Source organism: Chionomys nivalis, chromosome X, assembly GCF_950005125.1.
Source record: "Chionomys nivalis chromosome X, mChiNiv1.1, whole genome shotgun sequence".
Lineage (NCBI taxonomy): Eukaryota > Metazoa > Chordata > Mammalia > Rodentia > Cricetidae > Chionomys > Chionomys nivalis.
The window spans coordinates 95,492,673-95,515,967 of NC_080112.1; the positions used below are offsets into that span (position 1 = coordinate 95,492,673).

The 23,295-nt window shown below is 40.9% G+C and overlaps 1 protein-coding gene across 3 annotated transcripts in view; it reads left to right on the top strand.

Annotated features, from left to right (window-relative positions):
- Positions 1-21,492, top strand: part of Morc4 (MORC family CW-type zinc finger 4) — a 59,101-nt gene extending 37,609 nt beyond the window's left edge. Inside the window, exons 12-18 of one of the 3 annotated variants that reach the window (XM_057759408.1) lie at positions 257-385; positions 1,686-1,751; positions 2,210-2,261; positions 3,572-3,744; positions 18,798-19,473; positions 20,019-20,302; positions 20,612-21,492. In XM_057759408.1, coding sequence (XP_057615391.1) covers positions 257-385; positions 1,686-1,751; positions 2,210-2,261; positions 3,572-3,744; positions 18,798-19,473; positions 20,019-20,302; positions 20,612-20,765 — 1,534 coding nt within the window. In that variant the 3' untranslated portion in view covers positions 20,766-21,492. Of the gene's footprint in view, positions 1-256; positions 386-1,685; positions 1,752-2,209; positions 2,262-3,571; positions 3,745-18,797; positions 19,474-20,018; positions 20,322-20,611 lie in introns of those variants that run through there. The other 2 variants (XM_057759409.1, XM_057759410.1) reach the window with 2 other exon arrangements.
- The last annotated feature ends 1,803 nt before the right edge of the window (positions 21,493-23,295 follow it).

Here is a 23,295-nt window from a genome sequence, read left to right on the forward strand (position 1 = left end):
ACTAACTAACCTATTATTTTCTCAAAAAAGATTCTAGAATAAATATTATTATCCTTTACAAATAATTGTAGATCAGTATATATGTTTTGTATCCACATCTGATATAGTTGTCTAGATTGCTCTCAATACACACATTTCAGACATCAAGATTATACAATTTCTAGGCATTTTTCCACATAAAAGTTTTGTTTTCATTTTTAGTACAAAGCCCAGAGCTAGGATCTATACAATAACATTTCTGTTTTTCCTCACCCAGGAAGATTCCCGACCAGACATGGGCACAGTGTGATGAATGTCTTAAATGGAGGAGACTTCCTGGGAAGGTGGACCCATCCACATTACCTGCCAGATGGTTTTGTTACTATAATCCCCATCCAAAGTACAGGTAATTTCTAGGACGCAGTATTCTTTTGATGACTCCTGATTTCTATTCCACAGAACCACTTCATAGCAAATCTGTCTTCTTTAGCCTGGCATTCAAGCCCCCTGTGCTGGCTGGCCCCATTTTAACTATGTAGCTAACCTTATTTTTCATTGTACTTTACCAAACCCGTATAAGGCACTATTCCCTACAGATGCCATGGCTCCTCTCCCCTCCATGACTCTGATAGTGTCGTTTCTCTTGATTGAAATGACTTTCTGTATCCCATGTTCCATTTCAAATCATAACAGTCTGAGGAGCTGAACTCTTTTGTGGCAGCTTTTCCTCTTAATAGCAATTTTCGATGATTTCACTCTGACCTCCCGCAGCATTTGATTCTTGACTTTTGTTCCTATGCCATTTTGTACTTGGGGGTATTTTTTGGGAGTTTGTTTCTTATTTATGTTTGATTCTACAGGAGCCTTTGTTCTTTAAGACTAGGTTCCTTACATTGCACATTGAGTCAATAGCTTTCATATGTCTCTGTAGGATCCATGTAAATAGGATCTGTTGTACAGTCAGTGCTGTTTGTTTGCTTCTTTGTGTTCCTAGTGTGCCATATGTTCCTTAGAGCAGGCAACATCTAAACAGTGCCCGACATAACTCAGTAGTTACGTGTGTTCCTAACAAGTCAGTCTGTTTCCATCCAGCTGTGATCTCTTACCTACTCTTCTTTTCACGGACCACATGCTGGTAAATAGAAGGTAGTCCAACAGAGTATGCTTTTTAGAGAAAATATCCAAAGGGGAAGAAAGTACATGAGTGAAGGCTAGATGTGTAATTTGGAAGCGGCACCTCCAGGGTCTCCACATGTGCCTGTAGACAGGAAATGAGACTGAGTGGTCAGGTTATGAAATTGACTTCTAGAAGTTTCTTTGTTAATGCTTTTTTCTTTGGACTATGCTGTCTTTTATCTATTAACGGTTAGGCCAGGAGAGATCCTTCTAATCCGCTTTACTCCCTTGCAAAATGAATATAATACAATTGCCAACTGATACTCCTGTTTATCGTTTTTTTTTTTTTTTTTTTTTTTTTGCATTACTTGTGGCCACCGAATAAATTTGTTCTTGCCTTTGGTTCTTCCTCCTGAGATTCCCTCCCAGTACTATACACATAGCTAGCTTGTGTGGTGTGAATGGGATCCAAACTGGAGAAGATTACCCAATCAAGCTGCTCTATCATTAAGTTGCCCTTAAGGGAGGTAAAGAGTAAAAGCTCGAACCATGTTTTGCTTCCGAAAGATGACTTCCTGTCTGTACCACAGGCGATGCTCTGTTCCAGAAGAACAAGAACGCACTGAAGACTTATACCTGAGCAAGGCTAAGCAACAGTTGAGTATACGTGAGGCGGTGCTCTGCTTCCTAGAGCCGAGGGGCCACTCTCCCTGTCACAACACAAAGGCTTGAGGAGGGAGATAGCTCTGCAGGGCTCCGTGCTTGCCTCCCTTGCCTGTGTGCTCTGCCCATTCTTCCTTCTGTCACCTAATCCAGAATGCCTCAACTTGTCCTGCTCTGCTTGGTCATTCTCCCTGCTCATTAGACTGACGCACACGCGCACACACACGCACGCACAGACACGGAGCGAGAGTTTAAAATCTCTCCAGTAGCATAGTTCAGGAATATAGCCCAGTTTCTCTGAACTTCATGAGTGCACTAAATAGCACGTTATTTACAGTCTCAGTACGCAGTCTAGACTTACCAGTAACTCACTCTGTAGACCAGGCTGGCTTTGAGCTTGCAGTCCCCCTATGTTGGCCTCCAGAATCTAAATAGCACTTTTATCTTCTAGAGATGAAACCATTGAGAAGAAGCAGCAGCCTATGGAAAGTGACAAGCACCAGGTGAGAGACAGGTCCATTCTTCCTCTTCTCACACCGTCTTCCGCCCCCACAGGATTCAGGTTGAAGACCACTGCCCAGCAATGCTGAGGGTTTCTTCTTGTGCTCTCTTCTTCGGATTGGCTCTTTGGGTTTTGTGTTGATCTTCCGTCGTTGCCGTTCATATCACTGAAACAGAAGAATGACGTCATTTATTTTCCAGACTTGGATCCATCCCGATTCTGGGCAATGGGATTGACACCTTTGTGTCATTAGCAGTTGTGTGCCATCTTCATAAGCTGCTGCTCTTGAGTGTCTGGTTTCCCTGTCTCCTTTCATTTGGGATTCAGGGATTCATTCCTAACTCTTTTCTCTTGGGAAGAAGGGTTGGTTCTTTGTGCCTCCCCGCCCCCACCCATCCCTGCTTTCAGGCTGGCTGGCTTTATAAAGACTCTGCTGTTTTGAATTTTCAGGAGCACTGTCTCTCGGACATGGTTGCCCAGCTCCGGACGCTGAAGGGTGCAATAAGGTTGGCCGTCCTTTCAGGGACACTCCTTTCCTGACAGCCACCATAGCACCCATATATCTCTCCCACCCCTCCTTGCCTTTCTGCATGATTTCCCTCTCGACCCTATCTCCCAGAGATCTGCTAGTCGCATGTTAGATACACTTACTTTCCCAGTCGGGCAGGTCAGACTAGTGAGGAGAGAGGCAGTTTAACACTAATAACGCTTCTTCACGTACCCTACACAAACCGAGGCGTGTGAGTAATCACGGTTCATATCCTATGTCTGTACAGAGACCAGGATTTCCAGGACTGCCCTATCCTCATTCAGTTTGCCTTCCCTTTATTCTTTCACCCTAATTACTCGTATTTTCTTCATATGCTGGCTCTCCGACCAGATCCCAGGTGCATGTCTCTGTTGTGTGCACTGTGAACATGTGGTGGCCTCTGGCATGTGTCTCCTAAACCAGCAGATACTTGCTGCAGTGCTTTTCCTCTCCACCCACGTTTTCAACACAGAGCTCGGAAGGATGAAAGCCCAGCCTTCACCTGGGTCGCGGGAGCGAAATAGACAGCGATTGGGACCTGGGTTTGTCTTGTGGGAGGGATAGGTCTAGTAACCAATACAAGAGTTGGGAAGAGTCTGTTGGTGTCTAGCTGATAATTAGTGACTGACTGTGTTTGGGGTCAGCGTTCTAGTGTACATTGCTGTGCACTGTTTGTTCTGTTTATTTGGCCAAGCATTCTTTCCTAGCATCAGAAGAATTGACACATCTTTTGGTATTTTGCTCAAAGTTGGGATTTTTATGAACTATTTCTTTTTTGTTAGGTCCTCAGTAATCCACCAAAGATTACTACTACCCCAGAGATGGCTGAACTAAATGACAAGATGATTGGATATGAGCAAATCAATAGCCCGAGCCTTCTTCCATCCGGTGGAGAAGAAAACAAATCACCTCTTCAACTGAAGTCTCTGGATTCCAGTGTTTTTCAGTTTTCCAGGTGACTAAAATCATCCATCATTTGCTTTCAAAAATAAGTCTCAGAGTCTGTTTTCCTGTAGAGTAATTTGATGTCACTTATAATACCTATTATATGTACTATATATGTAATGTATGTATGTGCATGTGTTGTCTGACCTCACATCACAAAGAGATCCACCTCCCTCTTCCTTTCAAGTGCTAGTACTAATGGCGTGTACCACCATGCCAGGTAAGTTTTTTTCTTAACACATGAAGTTCATTCATGAAAATATAATTTGGGATTGATAGAATTGTGTCTTGCATGCACCCCCTAGTTTTTCCTTCTTATAAATGCTATGTCGAGCCTATATATTTTTGAAATGGTCGCTGTCTTGTGTTTTCTACTGAAGTCTTTGAAAAGTATAAAGTGCTATATAAATAAGGTAATGCTATATAGAAAATCATCGTCCCTATACTTCATTAATATTAAAGTCTACGGAGGATTCATAGGTCTATGATGTGTTGGCTCTGTGTAAAATTAACTAGTAGAAATGTGTCCCTCATGATCATACACTGTTTACTAGAAAGTAAGTATCCCCCAAAGTTTTTTCTTCCATGACATGGTGGTACAAGTCTTTAATCCCAGCGTCCACGAGGCAGAGGCTCCCATGTGTTTGAGCACAGCCTTGTCTGCATAGTGGATTCCAGGCCAGCCAGGTTACACAGTGAGATCCTGTCTGGAAAAAAGTTTGTTCTTGGGCTTCACTTCGTTTTCTACTGCCTCGTCAATGTTGTTAGTCCATGTAATAGGGAGGAGGATAACTATGAATTTTCTTAGGCGTCTCTGAGGTACTAAAACATACAGCAGCCCCCGTATTGCCACTAGCAATGAACACAGTACTCCTAATTGCCACACCTTGCATTTCTCTTCCTTGCTGTTTTCGTTTGTGAAGGGCAAACAGAGAATTGCTCTCAAATAGTAGAAATGTCTACAGTCGTCATTAATGTGATTCTTACAAAACAGTTGTGAGTTTCTCAGTGCCCCTTTCATAACATAGCATAGGGCAGAGGCCATAAGGGTCAGCTAACCTCTCCCGCTAGTGATATAGAGTCTTTGCTGGCTCGTTTCTTCTTAGGTAAGTCTTTCAGCCTCATAAACAAAGACTTGTACAAGTTTGCGAGTCCCCTGTACTGATTCTTCCACACACAATTAAGCTTTGTAGCTAATACAGGAATTGTTAGATCTCCTGAACATGAGCAGGTGGCCTCAAGAGAAAGTGAACTTTTGGACATAAAGCTATTAGAAGAAGTAAATGACAATCTATGGGAAAACATCCCAAGCCTTGCTTGGAACGTGCTCAGTACTCAGGAAACAATGTTTAAATCCCAGTCAGATTGAAAGAGCAATTTAGAAAATTGAATTTTGTAGCAAGGGGGTAGAAAACAATAGTCCACCCTGGTCTCCGTAATTTGATCCTAACTCTACCCTATTGCTTTCATTAGTTTTTCAACATTCATTGCAGGCTTGAAGGGGTGCACAGTAAATATTACTTCTCTTTCTTGGTCATCTGGCTATTTTCATACCATGTTTTCAAATTCTTACATTTTAATGACCACTTTTCTTTTTCTGCCTACATTTGTTTGGGAACTCTGTGGTGGCTTATGGAAACCTCAGGGGGATTACGAATGGTATTTGGGATAGTACAGTATATATGTTCTGGGTGCAGTACTGTACTACATCCATTGGGTGGCATACCTCGTTAGCTTTTATCAGAGAGTTTGTATGGGTCTTTGTGGAATATAAGGTTTATGCTGTAGAGTGCTTTGAAAATTTATGTGTAATTTCATTTTGTTGAGTAAAATTCTTTTAGGAGCTAAATGATACCCAATGCTGCTAATACTATATCTTATGGTAAAATTAGCAAATGATAATAATTACACTATTTAAGGCTGCACATATAGAACCATTCAAGTTTGTTGAGGCAGAGTAGCGTATTAGCAGGGCTTTCATCTGGAAGTGGGAAATGGGGATGTTCGCAGGTTTAATAAAATAGAGTTTCTGACAAAAGGGTATTAATGAAGTAATAGGTTTAACCAAGAGTTGCAAAGCTTTCCTTCATTATCAAAAACCTAAGACATAATACAAGCCTTTGAGTTTTGTAGTCCTGCTTTATAACTATACAAAATAAAGCCTAGTCTGTTCAGGAGATCTTTAAGAAGTCATGCTGGTGTAGGTTAGAGGGGCCTCCATGAAGGACATTGGAAATGACATTATGAATAGTCTTCTGCATCTAAAACGGGGAGATTGGAATTCCAATACAATGAAGAATAGATTCAGCTAGGATGTAAGCTGTCAGTCATAACCTTTTATGGGATAACAGCTTACTTCTGGTAAAGAAAGTAATTTACTTCTGTTCATTCATTCTGCTCTATGAAATCTATTCTTTTAGGGTAATAAGGGATCAAGGTGATGGGATAATCAGTGACTACATATCTCCAGTGTATGCAAGTTCCCTTACAAGTGGTACAAACTAAGGACTAAAATAGCCATAAGTGTATCAGCAAAGGAAACAATTAGTGATTGTAGTTTATGTATATATTGTGAATAAGTTATGACAAGAGCTGATGAGTTTACATTTGAAAAGATACTTCTGCCCAGGAAATCTCATTTCCCCACAGAGGAGCAAGCCTCTGACTGCTTCCATTTCCCCCAGTTTTCTATTGTGGAAGGTAAATAGAGATTGACCCAAAAGGACTGGGTCTCTCTTCTCCCATCCACCTTTATCTTCCCCAACTTGTAGGGTGGAGGCAATCACTCAGGCAAAGCAAGCTGACAAAACTTGACCTCCATTGCCCCAGCTCAAGATTGCTCATAGATCAAAGGTTCATTGTGGATGGAGCAAGTGCAGATTCACCCCAGTCCTCATCCATAATGAAGAGATTCATCTCTGGAAGAAACAGGCCATTGTCTTTACTTCTACTTTTTGCATAAGTTGTTCAGCTTTGAGAAAAAGGCAAGCATTACGGTTGAACTCCATAGCTCTACCTAAAGGAACTGACTTTATCTAGAGCAAAGTATAATTTCACGCCTAAGGACACTGTCAGAAATAAAATAGGCCATAGATTATGATAGATACTAATTAAGAGAGTGCTTATAACTCCATGATAAAACTTGCAAAAAATAAAATAGCGAGATAGCCAGAATTTTGGTAATGGAAAGAGAGAAAGACAATTGAGGCAATTTTCTTGAGATGGCAGTTTATTCTGGGTGTCAGCAAGGGTCTGCATAAACACAAACCGGCACCCACTAAGAAACAAACAGAATAAAACAGAAGATGAACTTGAAAGCAATATCCAAGCTGCATTTAGATCAAACAGCAGACAGACAGCAACCCCCTGCCCCCTGGCATGGATTTTAATACTATGACCACCAACCACTGGCCAAACAATGTTCTGATCCAGTGATGATTCCTAAGAGGCCAGGTTTAAACATAAAATCACATCCCTGATAATTTGGAATACACACACACACACACACATATAGATATATATAGATATATTTCTATGCTCTCTTGGAGGTGACTAAAAAGGGACAATCTAAGCTATTAGTAAATGAGTGTGTTACAAAAAACAGACTGCTTAAATTTTGGTGGCAGCTTCCAAGTCACAAACAAATAAAATCTAAAATGCATTTTTTTGAAAAAATAGCTGGAGAAGTACAGAGAGTAAAAGTGAACGGCCTTGTGCTAGCGGGTCTCATTAAGATTAACAGGTGATTTCTCATAAAAATCAATGGAGAACAGAAGGTATTGGAATGCTCCTGTGACTTGGATATGGTTTGTCCCCAGCCAAACTTGGCTTGATATTTAATTGCTAGTGTACCAGTGTTCATCAGACTATTAAGAGGTGTGAGCATCATGAAGGTCTCTGTCTTTTGCATGCTCTTCTACTTTCTGCCATGAGTCAGGCTGTAGTGAGACTTTCTCCAGAAGCCAACTAAATCAGCCACCTGATTTTAACAGCACCCAGAACTATGGCCCCAAATAATTACCCCTTTCCTAATAAGATACCCACTCTTGTGAAACAGACTAAAGAAAGACGAATTATTTAAAGTGCTAGAAAAAAGACTGTCAACCAAAAGCTTAATTCCAATAAAATTATCTTTAAGACATTAAATGCTATAAATTTATTCTTTGATGTGTAAATTTATACACTAAATCTGTAAGAATATGTGTGTGTATGTATATATATATATATATATATATAATCTTATATAGCAGACCTGCCATATAAGAAATACTAAAGGATGTTTTGCAGGACAAGAGCTGTCTTTTAGTAATTTCTTATGAAATTAGACAATAATCTGAATGCTGATAAAGATAATTGTGTAAAGAACTACAAAACAATATAATGTCACTCTTCATTCTATTGACCAATTTAAGGAATAATTACTTAAGACATTTATATGTAATTACATGTGCATAGAACTTTATCATTGAACTTATTTTGTATATAAATATTTTTGACAATAGCAAACACAAAGGCAGTGAATGGTGAAACAGTACAGAGAGGACCTTTGATGCATAGTCAGAGATGAAGACAGCAAAAATTAAGCAGTGACAATATAAGAAAATTGTACTTGTGCCAGGCAGTGGTGGCACACGCCTTTAATCCCAGCACTCAGGAGGTAGAGGCAGGCGGATCTCTGAATTTGAGGCCAGCCTGGTCTACAGAGGACAGCCAGGCAGGGCTACACAGAGAAAAGCCTGTCTTGGAAATTTTTACTTGCTCTGTTTTCTTCTTATAGATTCCTCAAATGATGGAATATTGTAAAAAAGTAATAATTGCTGAAATAATTTTGGGCTAGATAGTTGAGCAGGTAAAGGCACCTGACCCCAAGCCTGACAACCTGAAGCTTGATCCCTGGAATCTAGAGGATGAAAGGAGAGAGCCAGCTCTTACACATCCTCTGACTTGAATATAGAGGCTGTGTGTAGCACATGCTTGTGTACATATGCATACTTACATATGCAAAATAAGTAATCAGCTGGAAAAATAAAAGATAAAATAATAACTTCTTAGACCTGTAAATATTCTACTAAAAGTATCTACATAACATAGAAAAGGAATAATACTGGAGAAACAGAGAGCAGAAACAGAAACATTTCCATAACACAAATGGAAAACAAAATCTAAATAGCCATTATAAATTCTACCATATCAGTAATGAACACAGTGTATCTGCGTTAGACAGTTCAGTCAAAAGGCAGATGTGGTTACATTGGATTTCCTTTAAAAGTCTAGATATGTCAGCCAGAGGAGACACTTTAAAATCAAATCTGCAAATGAGTCAAAAGTAAAGGACAGAAACTGCATACCATATAAACAGCAAATTAATAGACCTAGACAGTTATTCTGACACCAGATAAAATATATTCTAATGCCAAATGTGGTGGTGTACACCTGTAATCCTAGCACTCAGGAGGAAGGGGCAGGAGGATCACCATCACTTTGAGGTCAGCCTGTGCTACAAAACAAGACAGTTTAAAATTACGTGCATTTAAAAAAAGTATTCTAGATATAAAAAGAGACATTTCATAATGAAAAAGCCCCCATTGTGAAGGCATAATAAGAAAATTACTATGCTGGGCAGTGGTGGGTGAATCTCTGTGAGTTCAAGGCCAGCCTCGCCTACAAGAGCTAGTTCCAGGACAGCCAGGGCTGTTACTCAGAGAAACCCTGTCTCAAACAAACAAACAAACAAAACAAAACAAAAAAATGATTAAGCATAACCAAACAGAAGGAAGGATATTGTTAAAGATTAAAGTGGAAATGAAATGGAGAATAGCAAAACATTAAAAAAGAATCAAGACCAAAATTTACATTTTTGAAAGAGCCAAAAAATTTAAGAAAAAAACCACAAAGCAATTATATTTATGATAGCTTAAAAATATTTAGAATAAGTTTAACAGACTTGGTACAAATAATATCTATACACTAAAAAAACAAAATATTGTTGAATTAAAGGTAACCTAAATGAATAGAAAGACATCTATCATTTCTGTTCCCAGAGGGTTTGTTACTTTAAAAAATATCGCAGTAATCTCAAACTGGTCTACAGATGCAGTATAATCTCTTTCAGAACACCAGATGTCTCTGTTGCAGTAGTCAGCAGTGCCATCCTAAAATTCACATAGAAATTCTAGGACATAGAATCAGTACAACAATCTTGAAAGAGAAGGAAGTTAGAGTCTCCCTCGCCTTTAATAATCCGCAGTAGTCAGGACAGCATAGTAGTGGTATAAGGTTAGGCACACACTTCACTGGAAAAGAAAAGAAACACATAACCATACATTTATGCTCAATAGATTTGAATGCAACAAAATGAGGATGAATCCCTAACCCCGCACTATACACATTTAACTGACTGGAGCTTTCAGATCTAAGTGTAACAGCTAAGTGTGAAACCTTTAAAATAAAGAGTAACATTTTATAACCTTGGACTAGGCTACAGTTTCTTGGATATAGCACCAAAAATGGAAGGAATGATGAAAAATAGTTTAATTGATAGCTGTAAAAAAAATAAAAGATTTGAGAAGCTGCAGAGGTGGCGACTCAGTGATTAAGAGCACTTGCTACTCTTCCAAAGAACCCAAGTTCAGTTCCCAGCACCCACAACCACCTCTAACTCCAGTTTCAGTGAGTCTGAAACCCTCTGCTGGCCTTTGCAGGTACTAGGCACACATGCAGTGTATGTACATAAATACGTGCAGGCAAATTCTCTCTCTCTCTCTCTCTCTCTCTCTCTCTCTTTTGAATTTTTCGAGACAGGGTTTCTCTGTAGCTTTGGTAGACCAGGCTGGCCTCGAACTCACAGAGATCCACCTGCCTCTGCCTCCCGAGTGCTGGGATTAAAGGCGTGCGCCACCACCGCCTGACCAGGCAAATTATCATACATGACTGAAAATACATAATAAATCTTTAACAACAAGAGGAGCCAGGCAGTGGTGGTGTACACCTTTAATCTCAGCACTCGGGAGGCAGAGACATCTCTGTGAGTTCCAGGCCAGCCGGGTCTACAATATGATTTCCAGGATAGCAAAAACTGTTACACAAAGAAACCCTGCCTCAAGAACAAAAACAAAACAAAAAAGAGCTGCGAAGAACCTTGATGATAAGGTAATAAGAGGCTGAGGAAGAAGAATTGGGATTTCAAGGCTAGCTTGAGTTGTAGTGAAACCCTGTCACCAAAAATAATAGCAGCAACAACAATAAAGTAAAACCGACTACCCATAGAGTTGAGGGAGACCACTTTAGAAAAGTTGTATGTAATGAAGGGTTGGAATCCAGACTATATAAAGCCCGTCACAACTCACTAATGAAACAGCTTAATGGGCCAGTGAAGATACACAAGATGACGAATAAGCAAATGATAGGAAGCTTAGTATCAGTAACCATCAAGGATCTACAAATCAAAACCAAAATGAACTTTTACTTCACAGCCAATAAGATTGCTGTCTTCAAGAAGGCAGATCATTTGTGTTGGTGATGATGTGGCGCAAGCAGAACTTTTGTGTATTGATATAAATGCAAAATATTGCACTTGCTTCAGTAGAAAAGCCTGGAAGTGTTAAATGTTTTCAAATAGTTTATGATCCAGTAATTCCACTTGAAAATATATATTTTAGAAAAGTGAGAATGTGTATTCATACAGAAACTGTACATGTGTTCATAGCAGCATTGTTTACAGTAGATAGAGGGTAAAAGCAGCTGAAATTCCCATCATCTGAGAAGATGATAGAGAATATATAATATCCTCTTCAATTTCTTTCTTTATTGTCTTACAGTTTTTATTATATGACTTTCACTTCCTTAGACTTACTCCAAGGCATTTTAATTTTCTGATGCTATTATGAATGGGATTGTTTCCCTAATTTTCTTCTGAATATGTTTGTTGTTTATTTGTTTATATATAGAAAGGTTGCTCTCTCTGTGTCTCTGTCTCTCTCTGTGTGTCTCTGTGTGTGTGTGTGAGAGAGAGAGAGAGAGAGAGAGAGAGAGAGAGAGAGAGAGAGTTGATTTTGTTTCCTGATACTTTCTTTGCTGAATATATTTATCACATGTGGGAAATTTGTGGTTGAATCTTTAATATGTTGAGATAATAACTTTGAATCCCTAAATTCTCTGGGAGTTTTTAGATTTAAAAAAAAAAGAAATTTGACAAAATGCAACATCTCTTGGTGATAAAACTCCATCATGAAGGGATGTTGGGTTTTGTCAAAGGTCTTTTTTGTATCTAATGAGATGGTCCTGTTTTCTTTAATGATGTAGCCCCTGGTAGGTCAGCCACACTCCAGGGTAGGCCCACTCTCAAGACTAGTCTAGTAACATGAACTGTACTTGATGAGGGTGAAAAGTGAGAGGAAGAAGACTCAAAATTAGGGAGCTAAGGAGAAGAGGAAAAGTAGGAAGGGGAGGAGTTGGAGGAGGGGATGAATATGATCAAAGTACATTTTATTATAATATTCTCAAAAATAAAATATTTAAAGTTAAAGAGCTATACAATGGAATATTGCTTAGCCATATAAAGGACTGGTAAAAATAAACTTTTTCTTACTATAATGAAATGCTCTAGGCTGTGTAACCCTAGGGCAAATCAGATGGATTTAATTTAGTTCTGGAAGCTTTAAATCTAAGTAACACATCCCTAGCTTTGGAGAAGGAAGGCCTTCTTGCTGGCAGAGTGCTGAGACAGTGCAGGGCATCACATGGCAAAAGACGGAGCACACATCTGTGTCTGCATATGTGTTCTATATGTTGTCAGTCTCTGTCGTCTCTTTCCCTCGCCACTGTCCTCTTCTGTCTCACCTGATTTTCTGTTTCTTCCTATGTTCTGATGACCCTCACTAGTAATCATTAGAGCTTTCCCCTAATGGCTTTATCTAACCCTAATCACCTCCCAAAGACCCTACCTCCAGACATACTTGAGTTGAGTTTCCATATTTTGTATCTCACAAGGGGGATTAGATTTTTACATGTAAATTATTGGGGTGCATACTCAAACCATATCAACACCAGAGAGACAATAATATACTGATACACCTTGGATAAATGTTGGAAACACACTAAATACTAGAGATCAGTTATGAAAAGCCGGGCTTGTTATCCCAGCTGTTCAAAGTCTGAAGCAAAGAATTGCCGTTGATAGACATGCATACTCTAAATGGGTAAATGCACAGCATTTTAAAAAGAGGTCATCACAAATGAGTGCATACACACTGTACAGAAGCCACAGTTTTGATTCTTATTTTTGCCTATTATGGTGTCTTAAACAGAGTCAAAAACAAGGTAATGAATGTCCAAAAACTAAAATATTCTAATTTCAATATAGTCTTCTGCATGTTCTTTGTGAAGTAGCCAACTCACAGCCAAACAGAAGTGCTGCAGGGAGCATTCTGAGTAGCAGAAGGATGGTTTGTGTAGCTGTGTCAGAACATGTAAAAGACTTAGAAGAAAATTTAAAATATAAATTAACAACAGATAATGTGGTAAAAAAGAGAAAATGAAAAGAAAACAATGTTGTTGAATTCCAAGCATATAAAACCTACAGTTAATCTTTACCCAAGGAACAGGTATAGGTCCCGTATTAGGATCGATTCCTAGAGGGCAGAACCAGAGTTTCTGGAGAAATATAGAATAAATAACAGAAATCCATAGTTCTGTTTTTGTTGTGTGTTTTTTCTGTGTAGCCCTGATTGTTCTGGAACTCGCTGTGTAGCCCAGGCTGGCCTTAAACTCAGAGATCCACCTGCCTCTGCCTCCTGAGTGCTGGGGTTAAATACGTGGGTCACCACCACCTGGGATAAGAATCCTATTCTGATTTCCACTTACATCAAAGTTTTGTTCCTCTCTTTCTACCACATTAAGTGCTCTCTGCCAAGGAAGTTCTAATTCTGTACACAAGTACGATGTGCACACATACATGTACACTCTTATCCCATAGATGGTAACACGTCTTACAAAAGAATGTTAAGATTGCTCCAAGCGGTCCTGGGGAGATAGCTCAGTTGATAAAGTGCTTACTACTCAAGCGCAAAGCCCCAGGTTCCATCCACAGCACCCACATAACAAGCCAGATTCAGCAGTGCCTGCTTGTAATCCTGTCACTGGGGAAACAGACACAGAAGAGTCCCTGGGGACCTGCTCTCCCGCCAACCTTGCCTGGAACCTTGCCTGGTCACAAGCCCGAGCCGCGGTGAAAGACCCTGTCTCAGAAAACAAGGTAGTGAGTCTTGCAGAGCTACACCTGATGCTGACCGCTGGCCTTCACATGCAGTATGCATGTGCATACACACACACACTATTACAGAAAGGCAAAGTACCATGCAAGCAGGATTTAAATGTGTAATGCTAGAAAAGAGAGGTTGTTGTGGCCAAATGGATCACAATAAGAAATCACCCAGCAATTAAGTTTGTCCGGTGTTTGTCTAGTAATGGAAGATAAAGCTAGGGCCAAATTATATGCCCCAGCTCTGCCACTTAGCAGCTGCAGTCAATTACAACCTTTTCCTGACCGTCCCTTAAAGCAGTTAAGATAATATTCCTGCCTGCCTTCCAATTGAGAGAATCAGATAAGGCTTAACACACTACCTAGCATAGAGGTTCCTTGTGTTTTGGCATGGGAAGATTTGATTGTCCAGTTAAGACATTTAGACTTTTATGTTAGAGGCAACAACACATAAAAAGTTTTTAAAAAGGAATTAAATATGTTAAAGCCTAGCTTTAGGAGATTACCATAGTGAATGAGCTGGCGGCGGGGGGGGGGGGGGGGGGGGGGGGGGGTGGTCATAGGAAGCCGCTGCAGCCATCCAGAAAGGTAATGGTAGCCTAAGCAGCATGTTGCGAGTGTAAGTCACCACATAAAACTGTAAAAAATGCCACCAGTTGGATGATGTTAACACCAGTAAGAAACAGGAGATAAGAAACATGTTTGAAGGAGCATGTCAGGAGTCAGTTTTATACACACCGAATTGGAGATACCATTGGTACCTCCAGGAAGAAAGGTGTGCTAAGCAGTTCTAAAGTCAGTATTGGGGTTAGGACTTAGGAGAATGTGGGGGGTGTGCCCTCCCGTAGGTTGGAGCCAACAGTCTGAGATTCCTAAGAGGAAAGATCATAGTCAAATCGGAAATTGTTATGAACAGAGCCTTTAGAGTTGGGCAAATGAAGATCAAATAATACAACTTTATTTACTTTCACAAAACTTGCTTTTGTCTTTGTTCTTTTTTTTTTTTTTTTAAGACAGCTTCAGTGTGTAGCCTTCCCTGACAGGCCTGTAGCCAAGGCTGGCTTCAAACTTGCATCAATCTTCCTGCGTCAGCTTCCTAAGGGCCGAGATTAGAGGCATGCACCACTGTGCCCAGCGTTTCTTTCTGCGTAGTATTGTACAAACTGCTAAAAGGATATCACAGGAGCTGTTAAGATGGCAGGCCCGTTTGGATTCCAAGAAACTCATAGAGTGTTCTCAGAGGTTAAGATGGACAGGTCTCACACTTGCCCTCAGAAGCCACAGAGACGTGGGTGGCCTTGAGGTCCTCTGAGGAGGCTAATTACATGCCTGATCCTTTCTCACCCAAAGTTCAACAGCTGATTTTTTACCTTGGCATCTCTTGGTCACCTGTAGAGGGGGGCGATTACAAGAAGGGAAATGGCTTTCCAATCCTTCTGCCTATTGAAGATCACTATGGATTTCTCTGGCACCAACTGTTTTGATAGATTCTTTACCCGTTAGTGTAGTTGTTTGTTTTTTAACTCTTTACTCTTTGGGGGCCTGCCACTCAGCTCCCACACACGGGGGCTTATTCTTTCTATGAATGTCTGGTCTTAGCTTGGCTTGTTTTTAGCCAGATTTCCTTAACTTAAATTATCCCATCTACCTATTGCCTCTGGACTTTTCCCTTTTCTTACTTCTGTATATCTTTCTTTCACTTTTTCCACCTGCTCCCCGTTTCCCATTTCCCTCCCCTCCTCCCAAATATTGCCCCCTCCCCCCACTCCCCTCCCCCTATCCCCACTCCTCTTCTCCTCCCCCCACACCATTCCCCCTCCCTCTCGATACTGAAGAGCAGTCCAAATTCCCTGCCCTGCGGGAAGACGAAGGTCTTCTATCTACGTCCAGGAAGGTGAGCGTCTAAACAGGCTAAGCTCCCACAAAGCCAGTTCATGTATTAGGATCGAAACCTAGTGCCATTGTCCTTGGCTTCTCATCAGACTTCATTGTCCGCCATGCTCAGAGAGTCCAGTTTCAACCCATGCTTATTCAGTCCCAGTCCAGCTGGCCTTGGAGTGCTCCCAATAAATCAGTTCCACTGTCACAGTGGGTGGGTGCATCCCTCGTGGTCCTGATTTTCTTGCTCATGTTCTCCTTCCTTAAGAGACCTTAAGAGCTCAGACCGTTGCTCCAAATTGAGTCTCTGTCTCTACCTCGATCCCTCGCCAGATGAAGGTTCTAAGGTGATATGTAAGATATTCATCAGTATAGGATAGGGTCGTTTCAGGTTCCCTCTCCTCAGTTGCCCAAGGTACCAGCTGGGGACATCTCCCTGGACACCTGCGAACCCCTCGAGTCAAGTCTCTTGCCAACCCTAAGATGGCTCCCTTAGTTAGGATATATACTTCGCTGCTCCCGTATCCACCCTTCCTATATCCCAAGCATCCAAATCCCCCAAGCTCCTCCCATCCTCCCCTTCTCACGTTTCTCATCCCATTTCCCCTTTGACCCATGCCACCTCACCCGCAAGTTCCCAGTTTTTGCCCTGCAATCTTGTCTACTTCCCCTATCCAGGCGGATGACTATACGTTTTTCTTTGGGTTCACTTTCTTATTTAGCTTCTCTAGGGTCACAAATTATATGCTCAGTGTCCTTTATTTATGGCTAGAAACCGATTATGAGTGAGTACATCCCATGTTCCTCTTTTTGGGTCTGGGATACCTCACTCAGGATAGTGTTTTCTATTTCCATCCACTTGCATGCAAAATTCGAGAAGTCATTTTTTTTTACTGCTGAGTAGTACTCTAATATGTATATATTCCACACTTTCTTGATCCATTCCTCCATTGAAGGGCATCTAGGTTGTTTCCAGGTCCTGGCTATTACAAACAATGCTGCTATGAACATAGTTGAACAGATACTTTTGTCATATGATAGGGCATCCCTTGGGTATATTCCCAATAGTGGTATTACTGGATCTTGGGGTAGGTTGATCCCAAATTTCCTGAGAAATCGCCACACTGATTTTCAAAGTGGTTGCACAAGTTTGCGTTCCCACCAGCAATGGATGAGTGTGCCCCTTTCTCCACAACCTCTCCAGCACAGGCTATCATTGGTGTTTTTGATTTTAGCCATTCTGACAGGTGTAAGATGGTATCTCAAAGTTGTTTTAATTTGCATTTCCCTTATCGCTAAGGAGGTTGAGCATGACTTTAAGTGTCTTTTGGCCATTTGAATTTCTTCTGTTGAGAATTCTCTGTTCAGTTCAGTGCCCCATTTTTTTATTGGGTTAATTAGCATTTTAAAGTCTAGTTTCTTGAGTTCTTTATATATTTTGGAGATCAGACCTTTTTGGCCGGCTGTGTAGCTCGGGGACTAGCCCCTAGTGTCCTTCCTCTCTTTTGCTACCGTTTCTCTCTTTTTGTCTTTCTATTTATTCTCTGCCTGCCAGCCCCGCTTATCCTTTCTCCTGCCTTACTATTGGCCACTCAGCTCTTTATTAGACAAATCAAGTATTTTAGACAGGCAAGGTAACTCAGCTTCACAGACTTAAACAAATGCAACGGAAAAGAATGAAACACATCTTTGCATCATTAAACAAATGTTCCACAGCATAAACAAATGTAATACATCTTAAATTAATATTCCACAACACATTAGTGCTTGTAGTAGCCAGAAAGGGAAGGTGATTTGAGGCCATGGAATCTGGCTTTCCCTGAAGAACAAAGGGAGCTCCAGTTCGGGCCTGACCAAGTGAAGGTGTTGGTCATAATGGGGAAATAACTTGATCTGATTGGTTTACTTTCTTTGTTTCTAATCAGGGCCTTGTGTTTTAATTAACTTTTACAAGGGAATAGTGGGTAATAGACATAATCCACTTGGCTGGCAAGGAATTGTGTGGAGTACTATTGCAATATAAAAACATGCTAAGTCTTTGATACTGGAGGGTTTGTGATACTTTAAAATTAACGAGCTGGCTTTCTTTTCTGCATATACTGCTAGGCTTTTTTAAATGACCTTTTATTCCATCTGTGTTAAGAGATTCTGTGTGTGTGTGTGTGTGTGTGTTTAGTTTTTGTTTGTCTTCCTCTATTTGCTTTTAGGAAGCTTGACAGTTAGGGTGGTTTAAAATTCATTTTGAAAACATTCTACCAAGGTCAGTCCCCTCCTGTTTTGTTCTAACAGTGCTATTTTATGCTAACCCTTAAAACCTATCAACTTTATTTCTCTCTTAGCACCAGCTGTCAGTTCATCCAGTTGCACGAGTGAAGGGGTTGAGGCTTGGGGAGGGGGCTGAGTTGTTGTACTGCTTGATGTAACAAAATGTGTTAGATCGGGTAACTTTACAAGAAACAAAATGTTTGTTCAGCTCACAGGACTAGAGATTCAAGGGCACGGTGTGTGCTGCTTTCCTCTTGGCTCTGGTGAAAGCCATATGGTGGGTGGGATCACAGTATTAGGGTTGTGTGCAAGAGAAAGCCATTACATCTTTTACAGCATCTGATTTTCCTGAGAACTAACTCACTGTCCCACGAGTGCTGCCCAAATAAATCCCTTCTGAGGATAACACAACGCTCCCCCCACCCCCAGCCTGTGACCTAACAATCTCCACAAGGGGCTTCCTAGTAAAAATCCCACATCATCTGTTAACATTGACATGCTAGGGACAGCATCCAGTACACTCTCAGGAAGAAAGCATCTCTTGCCCGTGGCAATAATAGTCCTACCCTGAAAGAATATGTGCCTTGAAGAGGGATTTGTAGAGTAAGAATATTCTTAACCTGTACTGTGACAGCTTACAATTTTATTTCTTCTTTCTGCAGTAAATACAAATTGATCCTAAGTGAGGAGCCTGTGGAGAAACGAAGGAGGTTCCAAAATGATATGACACTATCTCCTATAGATTACTCCATGTCCAGTCCTTACAGGAGGGGAGAGGCCGCTATTGCCGACCTAGGAGGAGAGGACAGCTCTGAGAAATCCAGTTCTGAGAGAAGCACACCACCATACCTCTTACCAGAATACCCAGAAGCAAACAAGAGTACAGGCCACAACAGGGAAGCTCCAGCACTTTGTCTAGGGTCCCAGGACCAAGACCAGGAGTCCCTGCTTCCTGAAGAATTAGAAGATCAGATGCCAAGATTGGTAGCAGAAGAGTCTAACAGGAGTAGCGAGAATAGAGAAGTGAATAAAGGGCCTTTTGTAGCAGTGGTCGGAGTTGCGAAAGGACTTGCAGATTCAGGCGCTCCCATCCAGCTAATCCCTTTCAACCGGGAGGAGTTCGTAGGCAGAAGAAAGGCAGCAGCGGAACCTTGGAACCTGAATCCTTATTCTTCTGTGGCCCCTGCCACAGCTACTGCAGGGAAAGGAAAAGGCTACCAGGAAAGTGGAAGTCGGAACATGCCAAAGATAAAGAACCAGAAAGAACTGGAAGAGTTGAAGAGAACCACAGAAAAATTGGAGCGGGTTTTGGCTGAAAGGAATCTGTTCCAGCAAAAGGTTTGGGCAATGCCTTACCAGTAGAGATAAGTAGAGGTCATTGTAACCAAGGGACAAGGGCAGTGCTTCTCAACCTTCCTAATGCTGCGACCTTTTAATATAGTTCATTATGTTGTGGGAACCCCTAACTATAAAATTGTTTTATTACTTCATAACTCTTAATTTTGCTATTGTTATGAATCATATTGTAAATACCATGTTTTCTGATGGCCTTAGGTGATCCCTATGAAAGGGTCATTTGAAATCCCGTTGGGTCATGACCCACAGGTTGAGAACCACTGGATGGGGGTACTGATATTTTGGTGGTTTCTTTCATATTCTGAAGCTTTTAAACAAAATATGCCGTTAAACCAGTCTGTGGTATGTCTCAGAATGAGAGGACCCTAATGGGCTTTCCCTCTGTATTTTAGGTTTGACAAGAGATTTGCATAAGTATATAAAGCATTATAAATAATAGAACCACAGGATAGATTTAGTAGAAATGGTTCGGGATACTCTAACTTTTGGTTGTATGAATCACTGACTTTGTCTTTCTTGGAATGCAGGTAGAGGAGCTGGAACAGGAGAAGAATCACTGGCATTCTGAATTTAAGAAAGCTCAACATGAATTGGTGACCTATAGTACCCAGGAGACTGAAGGCTTATACTGGAGCAAGAAGCACATGGGTTATCGCCAAGCTGAATTCCAGATTCTGAAAGCGGAGCTAGAAAGAACCAAAGAGGAGAAGCAAGAACTGAAAGAGAAACTGAAAGAGACAGAGACACACCTGGAAGTATTGCAGAAGGCCCAGGTCTCCTACCGGAACACAGAGGGAGATGACCTAGAAAGGTTAATTACTAGGGTTTAGTTATCACCTTGTGAGTACTAAGGGGAATAATCCACTAAGACCCCCAGTTTACTGGTCATAGACAGGGGAGAAAGTCTTAATTCATTGACCACCACGGATTGAGTAATTATTCCTTAGAAAGCCGCAGCCAGTCTCCCTGTGTTTGATGGCATGGTTCTGTCTGCCTTCTTCCTACCTAATGGAGACCTAATTATTAAGACCTATAGGCCCATTGTGAAGGGACTTCGTATTATTCTGTTGGCTAATGACTTCCTGTCATCTCTTCTCCTACCCCTCACTCCATCATACAGGGCTTTGGCAAAGCTTACGCGGCTACGTATCCACGTCAGCTATCTCCTTACTTCTGTCCTCCCTCACTTGGAGCTTCGTGAGATCGGGTATGACTCAGAACAAGTGGATGGGATCCTGTACACAGTGCTGGAGGCAAATCACATACTGGATTGAGCACCAGACTATATATCCTCTCCTAGCTTTCTTTTTGCTTTACTGCCTGTGTACTATATGTCTCCCCAGCTGCTGCTGCTTCTTCTTCCCTTCTCCCTTCTTATCCCTCCCCCAGCCTCCTTCTTTCCCTTTCACCTTTATGCCTTATATTGAAAGTCTTTGAATAAGTCCTGGTTCTTAATCAGTGTACTTCACATTCAGTGTGGGTGTGAAGAAAGAGGCCCATTAAATAGCCTTTTAAGAGTCCAGGAACAGAAAAGCAATAGTCACCAAGTTAGGTGACTGGAAAGCACTAATTTTCATGATCTAGATACGTGGCCTATTTCGTGTTCTGCTAATGGTTCGTCTTCATTTAGGTTAAATCAGTCAGCAAATGTTGGGTCCAATGCACCTGGTGGGAAAAGTCATGCTGCCAGCCCTGCCAGGGTTCTAACAGTCTAGTTGGAAGCACAAGTCACAGCAAGTTAACTAACTATACAAAGAAGGGTATGGTGTGCCTGAGTGGTATAAGCGTGACATGGAAGACAGAGGCGAGCAACTTAAAGGAAGGCAGTACACCATAAGTAGGATCTAATGAAGGTTAAAGAGTGAGCATAGCAACGCTCTTAATGACGGTTGTTGCTTAAGTGGTAGGATTATGGTTGATAGTTTTCCTTCTTCCTATCTTCTTGCCCTTTTCAAATTTTCTATTACATTCTCGTTGTTCTTCTTATGTTGCAAAATAAATTGTTTTGAAAGCTAACAAGTAGGCTTGAGTTTGGGTGTCAAATGAGACATTTCTGAAAGTCTAAAGTCATTTTACATTTATACTTTCTGTTGAGTTTAACACTACCTCTGGAGAGACAGCATAAACAAATGTGCAGAAATCCACAATGTGAAAAATGTGTTTGGTAAGACTGATAGGTTTGCATAAAAGAAACCTACCAACCAACTCATCAGTTCCCCATGATATTATTATTTTAATAATAGATATGTGAAAATAAATATATGAGGATCACAATTTATGTATCACTACATTGTTAAATTTCAGGTATCAAAAAATATTTTAGATTAGAAATATTTAGTTGCTATCCCTTGTAGTGTAACTGCATAATTTCTAGGCTATTCAGAGTGATACTCATGAAAAGAAGGTATTTTATGGATCTGTTGCTTTATTATATTTATGAGGTATATAGTCTGTAAGTACTCCTGAAAGGTTGCTGAACAGTGAATGGTATATATAATATATATATTATATACACATATAAGTATACATACATATTTGTATATATATACATACACACACTACACACACATACACCTATGTATGTGTGTATGTCTGCATTGAAAACTAGGATGTAGAGGATAGGAATAATAACAGGAAGGCAGAATCCACCAGCAGTAAAAGGATTCCCTAGTATAAACAAAACACTTGGGGTAGTCATTCTGTTTTCCTCAGTAGATTTATTTCAGAGGACTGTCCCAAGGATACCTTACCTCCTTTGAAGGGAGGCCCATCATAAATAGATGTTCCTGGGAGTCTGTGGAGAATATGATGAGGCCATAGCCAGGCTTCCCCATTAGAATGGTACCCAAACATACCCATGCTCCTACCACTCTATCTCACCGCAGCTCTAGCAGGCTGTATTATTAACTTCCGTTTCCGACATTTGCATCAGTTTATCTAAGACCTCGGTTGTCTCAATGGGCTTATTAACAAGAGAAGGATCACATGCAATTATTTTCTCAGTGATACTTGTTTGTCAGATGGGGCTGGGGAAGGGTGGGGTTTAGCACAAATCCGAATACTATGAATGGGAGCCCAGGCGAGGAGGAATTTCAGTGAATGGAAAGTTCAGCCTGTGTAGCTGTTTGTTGGATGGGGAGGGGCAGATAACAGAGCTCTAGAGGGGAAAAGATTGAAAACTTAACTCATCTTTACCAGTGCTTCCTGTCTGTACAAACTCCCTGGTCCGTGTCCTGTCCGCCCATGGCTTTGAACTCACAATTTTTCTTCCAGCAGCACTCGCCTGTGTTAGTCTATCTGCTCCGGTAGCAGAGCCTTTGCTTTCTTACCTGGTTACCTTGATGCCATACAGACACTTATGGTAAAATTCAAACCTTTTACAAATGTCCTACAAGGCCCCCTACCTGTATGTCAGCAGCCTTCCATGGTGTTTCCTTCTGGAAACATGGCACACTGTCAGCTAACCTCAAAGGCTACTCTGGTACTCTGCCCTCAGATACATTCTGTGACCTCACTGCAATAAAAGGATTCTCTAGTTCCAGACAAAACACTTTGAAAGGTGACCCATCATAGATAAACAAACAGTCCTGTACATCTTGAACTCATGTTAAATACCATTGTGGAAAGACTGGAGTATTGCCCATCCTTACCAGAAGCCATGATCTAGCATCAAAACAGGTACTAACAATAAAGAAAAGAGAGGTGCCTCCTCCTGGCTTTCCTCTGAGGTTAACATAAATCTCCTTACAAATATTTCCCTTTACTTTTCAGTTAGCATGTAGGTGCTTATTATCTCACTTCTTG